The sequence below is a fragment of the Culex quinquefasciatus genome, chromosome 1 (genome assembly GCF_015732765.1).
Source record: "Culex quinquefasciatus strain JHB chromosome 1, VPISU_Cqui_1.0_pri_paternal, whole genome shotgun sequence".
Taxonomy (NCBI): domain Eukaryota; kingdom Metazoa; phylum Arthropoda; class Insecta; order Diptera; family Culicidae; genus Culex; species Culex quinquefasciatus.
Window position 1 is genome coordinate 47,939,624 of NC_051861.1, and position 11,936 is coordinate 47,951,559.

The 11,936-nt window shown below is 39.1% G+C and overlaps 1 protein-coding gene across 1 annotated transcript; it reads left to right on the plus strand.

Annotated features, from left to right (window-relative positions):
- The first annotated feature begins 2,103 nt into the window (after nt 1-2,103).
- LOC6039670 (chorion peroxidase) lies at nt 2,104-4,860 on the plus strand. The gene is made up of 4 exons (XM_001849182.2): nt 2,104-2,365; nt 2,425-3,168; nt 3,224-3,950; nt 4,011-4,860. Exons 1-4 carry the CDS (start codon nt 2,200-2,202, stop codon nt 4,699-4,701), a joined length of 2,328 nt encoding a protein of 775 aa, XP_001849234.2. The 5' UTR covers nt 2,104-2,199; the 3' UTR covers nt 4,702-4,860.
- The last annotated feature ends 7,076 nt before the right edge of the window (nt 4,861-11,936 follow it).

Genomic DNA, 11,936 nt, shown 5'->3' on the forward strand with positions numbered 1-11,936 from the left:
CGACGTAGATCACCCTGATGACCAAACAAGAAATAGGGGTCAAATTATTTCGGCCTCCTTGGCCGATCCCTACCCCCAGACAAAATTTGAGCCAATTCGAAGAACATTATTTTTCTTTAGCTTTCATATGGAACCGCTGTATATGAAGTTGTGTTTAGAGAACATTTGTAGGTTAAAAAAATTTGTTAGCCAAAAAAGCTATATAAATGTGAGAAAGGCATCAACCCCCTTTCGGTGGATTATGTAACGTTTTTGAATTATAAAACATTCAAATTTGACAAAAGTAGGCAACCTTAATGCTAAAAAATATATAAGAACTCATAGTAATTAAAAAAGTCCAATTTATTTTGCACTAAGAAACCTCCCACCTTAGGATTCGAACTAATAACATTGGGCTCACGATCCTGAGTTACTACCATCTGATTTATTCAGAATGAAATTTATTGATATTTTATTAAAATCGCAACGGGTTTTCGTAAGTTGAACTTTATTTGTTGATTTTAACAAATTGAAACCAACTGATTTGGAGGTTTTTTTTAACAAAACTGTTGGAAATTGTAATTTTCTGTTTTCTTACGCTGAAAATGTCTAAATTAATAATCAAAAAACTTTAAAATGAGCCTAAAACATAAAAAAATCGGATGACAAAGTCAAAAGTTATGAGCGCTTAAGTGATATTTTAGATCCTGGATCTCAGAATTTGAAATGATGTCCGGATCTATCATGCGTTCCATCGTTGATAGGGTAATAAAAAGGTCTTTCATTGTATGGTGTAAAGTATTATAATAAAATTAAAAAAAAAACTGTTTTATGTAATGTACTATATGGATGTTAGCAAGGCACCAGCCACCTTAAGTTGGATCAAGAAACTTTTCATTAAAAAAAACTATGTGCCACATTTGTTCCGCAAGCTTATGTGAGCTTCTTTTATCATCGTTGGTTGGAAGACACGCCACTGGTTTAGTTCGTTCAAGTTTTTTTTTTTGATTTCATTACAATCAGTTACCACTGGTCGTGGCCGGCGCCGGTATGAATCAGCATGATAGGATCCTTTGAGAAGTTGCGAAGCGAGGAAAGATAGCTCCCACTCATCTTCCACGGCTCGTGGATGTAACTTCTGGAGGTCTTGGTCAATAACGGTGTGGGCACCTATGCTTATGCTTATGCTTAAAATTACAGATTTGATAAAATCAAGTTCAGCAAAGTTCTAGGATCATCTAGAGGATTGGGAGTTGTACATTATATTGGTTTTAAAAAAAAAAACATAAAAAATCTTGATTGAGAATGCACCAGTCCCAGCAATAGTTACAAGTTTTTTGCGAGTTGTTTTCCTGTTTTCTGTTTCCTTTACAACCAACTTTATTTGCATCCATTGTGATAAATGCCTTATACACAGCTGAAGGGATCCCCCCAAACTCTGTACTGCACTTACAAAACTACTGTTAGTCGATAAACTAAAGAAATAAACTGAATTGAATTGAATTGAAAAAAAAGAATGGACCAATCAAAAATAAAAACAATAATAGAAACGAGTTTTTTTAAACAGGACGCTATTTCAAAAAATGTTGAACTAATACATCAAATGAAAATAATTCTTTCAATTATTTTCGATTATTTATTGAGTCATTGAAATTGACAAAATTGTGTTTTAATAGTGTTCTAATTAGTAAAATAATTTGGAAGAATGCTGATTATTTGTATTAAAAAAAATCTGAAGTACCAAATTACTTTAAAATGACCAAAAATCTTTTTGGCAACAAACACTGGCCTCGGGTTGCGTTTCAATGTTTCCGTTATGCTACCACACCTTATTTTCACAGTTATGCCATATCCCACATTAACATGGCAATTTATCTATTCTTGGAATAAAGTAATAAAATATAGTTGCCCGATCCAAAACAGATTGAAATTAATTAAAACTGTTAACCATCGTTCAATTAGTTTTGATTATAATTTGCATCACATAGCTTCCGGTTTTGCACAAACAATTTCGCTGCCTGTGTATGTGTGGGTTAGAAAATAAAACTTGCTTCTCTTGTAGGTAGTTGTGGACATATAACGATACTACATTGTTCGTACAGTGTCTACCTTGAGGGCAGAAATCTATTGTGTATACGACTAGTGTTGCAGAAGCTACTTGCTAGCAGTAGATGGCGTAATAGATAGTGATTCATATTGGTGATAATTATATTTTAAAAAATGCCCAAACGTTGGTCGAGCTTCTTGCTGAGGCTTGTCCTGGTAGTATGCATATCGCCAGGTGGTAACGTACGAGGTGAACGGAAACTCCTACCAGTGCCGGCTTCCCGATTCAGCCTCGATGCAAGTGGTCAGTCTTGGCCACATGTGCGGCATTCTGGTTCTGGTAAGTAGCTTTTATTGACTGCAAAAGGCCACGACTAATTAATTACATTTGTTATACAGGATGCGAACAGTTTGAAAAGTGTGTCCCGGCCGCCAGGTGTACCGTGCAAACTTCCGGTTCAGCTAGCTTGCGCCCATGTATTACGGAGTTCAATACCGACGGGATATGCTGTCAACGCAGCGGTTCTCCACCAAGACTGCAAAAGCGTTCGCAAGACTTCGAAACCGTGTCGCACAATGCCATTCTTGAAGGTCATCGCGAATACGCCGCAACACAAAAGGCAATCAACAAAAATCGAAAATTTATGACATCCAAAACTGAATCGGCAGCACCCTTTCATCACTTTCTACAATTTGCCCATCCGAATGGCGACACCGAAGACGGAATCTACGAAAACATCTTCGCTGCCAAGCACTTTGCCGAGCTAACCAACATGACCTTGGACGAGCGTCAACGTGATCATTTTCAAGCCCGGACCAAGCGTTGCCTTAAACCGGTTCGGTGTGATCATCGCTGTCCATATCGCTCTTTTGACGGCACGTGCAACAATCTGCACCCGGATCGGACCAGCTGGGGTGCGGCCGGACATCCGTTCGAGAAGTTGCTGCCGCCGGCCTACGAGGACGGTGTATGGGCCGCAAGGACTCACTCCGTTACGGGACGACCTCTGACGAGTGCGCGTACAATCTCGGCGTCGTTGCTGCCGGACATTGACCGGCCCCATCCTCAGCTGAACCTGCTTACGATGCAGTTTGGACAGTTTGTCGCCCACGACTTTACGCGGAGTTCCAGCATAAAGCTAGGTGAGGATCATGAGGTTGTTTAATTTGCGAAATTGTGACGTTATTCTTCTTGCAGGTGACAAAGACATCGAGTGCTGCGCCGAGGGAGGATCGCACGCTCTTCAGGGTGACCAGCGCCACTTTGCGTGCCTCCCGATCGAGGTCAGACCGGATGATCCGTTCTTTTCAAAGTTTGGCGTTCGCTGCCTGAATTTTGTCCGACTGGCACTGGCGGGAGATCCCGAGTGTCGGCTGGGCTACGCCAAGCAGCTCAGCAAGGTTACGCACTTCATCGACGGATCTCCGATATACGGATCTAACGAGGAGTTGGCACGGTCGTTGCGCACGTTCCAGAAGGGTCAGCTGCGTAATTCTTTTCCGTTCGGCATTGAAGAACTTCCACTGAATCAGGATCCGGGAGTGTGTGAACCATGGGCCCAAGTTTGCTTCGAAGCTGGCGACGATCGTGTCAACCAGGTCGTCTCGTTGGTGCAGGTTCAGGTGTTGTTCTTGCGGGAGCACAATCGCGTGGCGGGAATTCTGAGCCACGTCAATCCACACTGGAACGATGAGACTGTTTATCAGGAGGCACGGAAGATCGTCATAGCGGAACTCCAGCGGATCGTCTACAACGAATACCTTCCGCTGGTCGTGGGATGGGATAAGGCAAAGCAGTACGGTCTACTGGATGAGCGGGACGGGTTCACCGAGCAGTACAGCTCGGACATCAAACCTGTTGTGCTGAGCGAAGTTAGTGGAACTGCTTTCCGCTTTGGACACTCCACAGTGCAGGGGCACTTCCGGTAATAATACACTTTATTCTTAAACTAAAGTCCACTTGAAAATATAAAATTTTATTACAGCATCCAGCACCGTCACGCCCCCACCGAAACGGTCCCTCTCCACCGAACCTTCAACGATCCGTCCCGGGTGCTGACTCCGACCAGCTTTGACGATTATCTGTTTTCGCTCGGTGCCCAACCGCAACAGCAAGTCGATCCATCCATCACCCTGGGCCTCACCGGGTTCCTGTTTGCCGGACAAAACCCATTCGGATCGGATCTAGCGTCGCTCAACATTCAGCGAGGTCGCGATCACGCCCTGAGACCGTACAACGATTATCGTACCTGGGCAGGCCTGCCCAAGATTCAAAGCTTTGAAGAACTCGGTCACGCTGGCGCTAAGCTGGCTCAGGTCTACGAGAGCCCGGATGATATCGATCTCTTCGTGGGAGCGCTTGTGGTTGAGTCCGGGTCCAAAAATAGCCTGGTTGGAGAAACCTTCGGTCATCTGATCTCGGAGCAGTTCGCTCGGCTCAAGTATGGCGATCGGTTCTACTACAAAAATGGACCAAAGGTCAACCCGGGTGCGTTCAAACCACACCAGTTGGAGCAGATCCAGAGAGTTAGCTTGGCCGGAATCATCTGTGCCAATGTGGATCGGCGTTTTGATTTCTACCAAGCTCCGAGGGCCTTTTTTAAGTCGGGGCTGGATAATGAACCGATTTCATGCGAAAAGTTCCATGGACTGGACCTCAGGGCATGGAAAGATTAGGTGCCAGCTTTAACAATTGTTCATTGTTTGTTTTGAAATGTGTTATTTTCTTCATGAAAATGTTATATCTGTTCAATGATATTTTAGTAAGTTAAGTAGCGTCCAAAGTTTGTCATTGTGTTAAACGTACCAAATAAAAACACAACTTCAAACCCCCAATTCTTGTTAATCATTGCCTAGCGTCCCAGATGGAAGCAATATTCTCGGAAAGACTAATGCACTTTCCCGTAAGTGAAATGCAACAAGTGGCTGCCAGTTCTCTATGTGTATACAATCCGATGAATTAAAAAAAAGCACAGAGCTCATGACTTCATTGGCGTTCAAACTGCGCAGACTCGTTTTATTTCTATGACGGAAGGTGAATGCTGGAACCAAACAACATTTCAGAGGTTCATTCCCGACGAGTTGCGGATCTATTTATTTCTGCTGACTAGTATTTGGGCAAAATTTGGTCTTATTTACGCAGACTGTTGGCGGTCTGCAAATTGAACGCTTGAATTGGCCAGCTTCCAGTGGAGGTTACATTTATTAGAGGTCGCGAACGTGTGTAATCTTCACTTTTGCACTCTCAAGTGTGGAAAGTTTTTGAGATGGACCGGATTGCTTCCCTTAGGGAAATCAGAACCGGATTAGCTTGGCCTTACTTGTATGGAATCCTGAGTTGAGGATTATTTAATGAGGATCCAATCACTATGAAGGAAACTTTCAACAAAAGTTCTCAAATGGGAGTTCCATGTCTAAATCCAGTTTTCCCTCTTCAATTTATTGAATTATGTTCACAAAAGAAAATCTCAACATCAAACGAATGGTGCTGTGGACGCTAACCTGAGACTAATCGGGCAATCTAAATCCAATCTTCTAAATTGGAGCTTTTCTCTTGGCTGGTAGGTAGTGTGAAATCCCCCCCACGCAAAGGTTATAATCCTTCGCTCTTGATTGTTTGGATAAATCATTCAGAAAGGAGTAAAATTCCATTATTTCGTGTGCTACTTTTAGCACGTTGGTTGGTTGGTTGTTGGTTTATTGGTGGCTTCGTTTTTTTTTTCAAAGCAAATTAGATCCGTTTCTGCTGAGGGGTTGCTCGTTTTAATTTTAGTCTTATCATCAAGAATTTTCTATTTCAACGGTACTTCATGCATTGATCATTTAGTTAGAATTTTGATCCATGAAACCTTGTTGTTTTCTTAAAATATAAGGTGAAGCCGTTGATCATTTTCAAAGAAAATTGATCATCAGTCTAAAATGCTCTGTGCAGTCATTGACGTCCTAGTTTTTAATCATTGAGTTATGACGATTTCCATAACTTCGCATTTATTCTGCCTGAAATTTTAAATTTTAGTACTAATTTGTTTTTTTTTTTTGCATGAAGTTATTAAATTACTGTAAAAAGTATAAAAACAAAACTTTTTTTAACTGTTGTTATAAAACATGGGTGGGTCTCGTGGCGTAGGGGTAGCGGCTTCGGCTGCCGATCCCGATGATGCTATGAGACGCGGGTTCGATTCCCGCCTTATCCACTGAGCTTCTATCGGATGGTGAAGTAAAACGTCGGTCCCGGTTTCTCCTGTCTCGTCAGAGGCGCTGGAGCAGAAATCCCACGTTAGAGGAAGGCCATGCCCCGGGGGGCGTAGTGCCAATAGTTTCGTTTTTTTCGTTTTTATAAAACATGTAAAGTTTGAACATGTTTTAAAAAATTATGTTGCATCAATCTAAAAAAAATAATAAAAAAGCATATTACAATTTTTGTTAAACATATTGAAAAAAGATTAAATTAAATTTCTCGCAAATTCCTTAAAATAGAAACCGAGCAAAATTTTCACCAAGTTTTAAGCTTATATTTTTATTATGTTGTATAAAATTAAGTGTTGTATTCACTTACCGTCACTGTGAAACCACCCGATAAGTCATCATCATCTACAACGGTCGCAGGTTTAGTTATTTTTCTTATGGTTGGACACAGAATTGACACCAAAGCGAATCTTTTGCTGCAAAAAGACATGTGAAATTTAGTAGTAATTCAATACAACATTCTTAATTACGGCTATAAACTAAACTGAAAAAAAGAACGTAAATTAGTATAATTATAATGAGGAAAGAAGAAATATCAATAATGCTACTTACCATGCTTGCATTAATTTAACAACTAATTTCTGCAACCCACTTTAATTGCATTTGATTCAATTTATTCAACGTACTCCGATTCCTGAAATCAATATTTTGAGATTAGCTTAGTTTATTGAGTAGTCTTCTTTCAACAGCATTTTTAAAATATTAATTTACTTCTTTTATCTATCTTTTATCTATTTTATATTTTAGAAATTTCTCTTCATCAAATTTTTATTTTGATTTTATGTGTACGCATTTCTCTGTATTTTATGGTTGTATTGTATCCATCGTAAGCATGAAGGTTCGTGATGATTCAGTTTTCTAATCAAAATCACAATAGATACATCGTTGTGTAAAAATAAATCGATTCTTAATTAGATTAACCAACATTTTGTTTAATTTGCCCGTGCAAGAGTTCACCCGCCTCTTCGTTTCAGTGCTCTTCCCTTTCTTTCAAACATTGTCATGAAGTCCCCTCGCATCAGAGTTCCTCATTGCGAATGTCCTCGTCTTGCTCTTCATAGTTTATCACCTGCGAAGAAATCATCAACCAACTTACTTACCAATTGCACCTTCTCAGTTGCAACAGTTTGCACTTCGATTTGCGACTTCAACATTAGCCAAATAGTGTGATTTTCACCTTTCACATCCTCTCACTTCACAATTAACAACACAAACTCAACAAATCGACCGCTCCTGTTTAATCCTGACTTCAAATGACAGACGTAAACAAACCCAAGTTCATCTTTAAAATATACAACCAACAAAATTTTTGATTTTCCTAAAACCAAAGCTAACAGTCAAGGATGTTCATTCGAGTTCGGGAAATCTGTTAGCTTTTTGCCTTCAGCATTTTCAACAAACAGGTTATTAAATTAATACTGAATATTGGCAGTAACAAGTACGTTTTTGTTAAAAGAAAAAAATCAACCATTTTAATTGTTAAAATTTCTGGGCAAAGTCTCTTCATGTAGAATGAATTTTGAAATTCAATTCAGTTGATAGCACTTAAACTTCCATTGAAAATTTGAACTTTTTCGAAAAAATATGCTTTGTCCCCTGATTTTTCTAGCCAACTTCGAAGGACCCCTCCGGTCACAAAAACATCAAATAAAATTTGTACCATCCTTTAAAAATATATATTTTTTGGTTTTTGGGCATGATATCAACATTGTCGGTCTATGGATGCGCTGCAGAACTCACATTTCGACATCGTCGTGCTTTCTTGTCGCACCCGCCATTTCGACGTTCCGAGAAAAACGCGTTTTAATGTTTGACTAAAGCATCCAATTTCCCGTCCCGGAAAAAAAATTTCCCGGGAATTCCCAGGATTTCCCGTTAAAAAATATTTCCCGTTTCCCGGGAAATTTATAAATTTCCCGGGAATTCCCGAAATTTAAGCGGAAGTATACATTTTCTTAAAAGTTTTGGATCCATTTTTTAAAAATGCTCTAGAAAAATGGAGAAACTCAATTTCATATCATGATTTATTTCTGATAATATTGGTTTCTGAAGCAACTGGAAATAGACCTGACTTAGTGAAAATAAACAATACGAATAGTTTACCTTTTTGTTAACCATGATTAAATAAGATGAAAATTGAATTGGTATCATTAAATATTTATATTATTTATATTATATAGAACTGGTGCAACAATGGGTATTGAATGTCTAACCTGAAAAAAATCGAAATGTGGTAGTGGGATGATGACAATTTATCGTATTATTTAAAATATGTTTTCGTTCTATAAAAATACGTTTAACAGAAGTCAATTATAAACCTGAAAACCAAAAGAAAAAAAAAAACATTAAAACGTTACTTAATCCACCTTTAGGTGGTTGGTTCCTTCCTCATATTCATAAAGTCAATACATTCAGTAAAAATAGCAACATTCCTCCTTAACATGTTTAACAAATCAACTTTATTACTCATTTCTTTTGATATGGTTCGCAGACCTTCAATATGTCTGGCTCATCGGCAAGGTCTGATAAAAAACCTATCCAACGATAGTTCGCATGGAAGATTCAGACAATATTTTTATCACAATATCTGAAATCCGACCTCTAAAAATTGTATAAATAACACTTAAATGCAAATAACTTTTAATAGTGTTGTCAGATCCTTGATGTTTTACATCTATCTAACGATGGGTCGCATGATGGACCCGGACATCATTTTTAATGAAATATCTGATATCCGGCCTCCAAAAAATGTATAAATAACACTTAAGTGCTAATAACTTTTGATAGGGTTGTCAGATCGTCAATTTTTTGGGCTCATTGGAAAGGTCTTTTCAATACCTTTCTGAAAATGTATAACATGATAGGGTTTCTTGCAAAAACCACCCTTTTTACAATCTTCCGGACATACGCCAAAATCGTTTTTAAGCATAACTTTTGAATTACTTAACTAAACTTGCTGATTTTAAATAGAGACCTATGGGACCCCAAGACGGATCGAATGAGACTAATACGGTCGAAATCCGTTCATCCAGTCCGGAGATAATCGAGTGACAATTTTTTTGTCCACCCACCTACACACATCCACACAGACATTTGCTCAGAACATGATTCTGAGTCGATAGGTATATGTGAAGGTGGGTCTACGAGGTCGAATTAAGAAGTTAATTTTTCAAGTGATTTTATAGCCTTTCCTCAGTAAGGTGAGAAAGGCAAAAATCATTGAAAAACAACTTTGCATTGTTTAAGAGGTGCCCGAAAAATGCAAACATGTTTTAAAAACTTGCTACAAATATTTGAAAACATTGAGTTGTTTGAAGTGAAACAAACACGAGAAGTTAGATTTTTTAGGAAAAACTTAAAAGTTTAACCATTTTGTTCAAGAGCCGACATCAGTATAACTTGGTTTAGAGAAGTTATTTGTTATGAAAAAAAAAATTTGAATGATTTTATTCGTTTCAACTAAATGTGCCAAACCATTCTTTCTCAAACTGGTCACAGAGGCAAGTTTAAAGAAATTTAATATTGCGGAGTATGGATTTATTTTACTTACTGTTCTAACACGTCCCGCAAGGAAGCCACCTTGGGCCGTTGATTTTCGTGCTGTTTATCAATGACCTGTGTTTTCGTCTCCAGTCATGCAAGCTGCTGTACGACTTCCGTGCTCTCCAGGAAGACATCAACGTGCTGCTTCGCTGGTGCGTTCAGAACGGAATGGAAGTGAACGAGAAAAAGTGCAAGCTGATCTCGTTCTACAGGATTCGGAGCTCAAATCTTGCGGAGTACAACATGGGCCGATCCACACTCGAACGCGTTCACTCCATCGTGGACTTGGGCGTCACGATTGACTGCAAGATGGAATTCAACCAGCACGTCTCCATCTCCGTGGCCAAATCGTACGCTATGCTCGGTTTCCTTCGAAGAAATGCTGCTGGTTTCACCGACGTGAGGGTCCTCAAAACGCTGTACTTCTCGCTAGTTCGCAGTGTGTTGGAGTACGCCGTACCGGTGTGGGCGCCGTATTACGCCGTCCATCAGCAGAAGATCGAGAGTATCCAGCGTCGGTTCGTAAGGTTTGCAGCTCGAGTGTTGCCCTGGAACGACCCTGTGACGCTGGCACCCTACACGAACCTGTGCGCTCTGGTCGGCCTGCCAACACTCCAACACAGAAGAGTTCTCCTTCAACGACTGTTTGTGTTTGACGTCTTGCGGAACAACATCGACTGCAGTGACCTACTCGAAGAAGTCCACATCCGAGTTCCCTCAAGAGAACTTCGGAACCATCAGCTTCTCGACATACCAAGACACACGACGAACTACGGACACCACAACCCTCTTGACGCCTGCTGTAGAAAGTTCAATCACTCGACTATTTTGGAAAATTTTGACTTTAATGTGTGTAAATCTGTGTTTAGAAGTAGAATTTTGTTGCTTAGTTAGTAAGAAACCCTGAAGTCTGCAAAGATGATAAATAAATAAATAAACACTTTAATGAAAAAATACTTTTCAACAAAAAATTAGAAAAATATACATAAAAAAATTATAAAAATATACATTTTCTTGTAGTTGTATGAATTTTTACATTCAGTCAAGCTATTAGTTGATGTTTACACTTATTTTAACAATTAAAGTCGCTGTCCTTTTCAATTTTGGTGCAAATTATGATTCAGAACTAAGATTAGAGCAATTTTCAATAATTTTGAAATTTCCCGGGAATTCCCGGGATTTCCCGGGAAATCGGTTAAAAATTTCCCGTTTTCCGGGAAATTGGTAACCTCGGGAAATTGGACGCTCTATGTTTGACCTTGAATAAACAAAAACGAAAGCACGCAATGTAAACAATAACAAACACGTTTTGTTTGGCTGACCATTCTGTGCATTGTCCTGAGGTTGTGTTATAATTGGTTGCTGGAGTCTCGAGTTATAATTACAAATGTTTACGGTAGTCTAACTTGTACGTGCGTCAATCGCGTTTTGACCTGAAATTCCTTTGCCCTTTGTCGCACTTACATCAAATTTTCAGGGATTGAAACTTCTTTCATATGAAAAGGGACAAAAATTTTCGGAGCTCTTTTGATTTTCATTGATATCTATTGAAATCGAATATTGGGGATCTGTGAAGGTAAAAAGATGAGGCATTGTGAGCTGCACAAAATGGCGTTCTTAACTCAATTTGGCCCAAAATGCACGTACGACAAGTTAGTACGATGGCGACGATTTCACAGTTATGTGGCAATTTGATGTGAATTGTCTCTAGAGCAAGTGAGATAGATGTTTGTTTACACCAAGGTTTCACTCTATAGAAAGATTAAAACGGATATTGATACAAGTTCCTGTGAAAGTGTTCCTGTGAGAATCACTATTAATCTTAATGTTTTCTTCATAGTTCACGGAATATTGTAACTACAGCCCACCAAATATGAACTTGATCAGACAATGTTGATTTCAAATTTGTACTTGTTTGTGTGCGATTGAGGTGGGACTACCCATGTCCCATCCCATGTAAAATGAGAATGAGTATGAGAAAAGAGCATTTTAAAGACGATTACTTTAATCGATATTGACAAAATTAGACAATATCCGTTTTATATTAAATTGGATCAAATGCTTTTAGATTGATATTTGATGACATCAACTAACATAGGTTCTGCATTCTGGTAATGATGCGA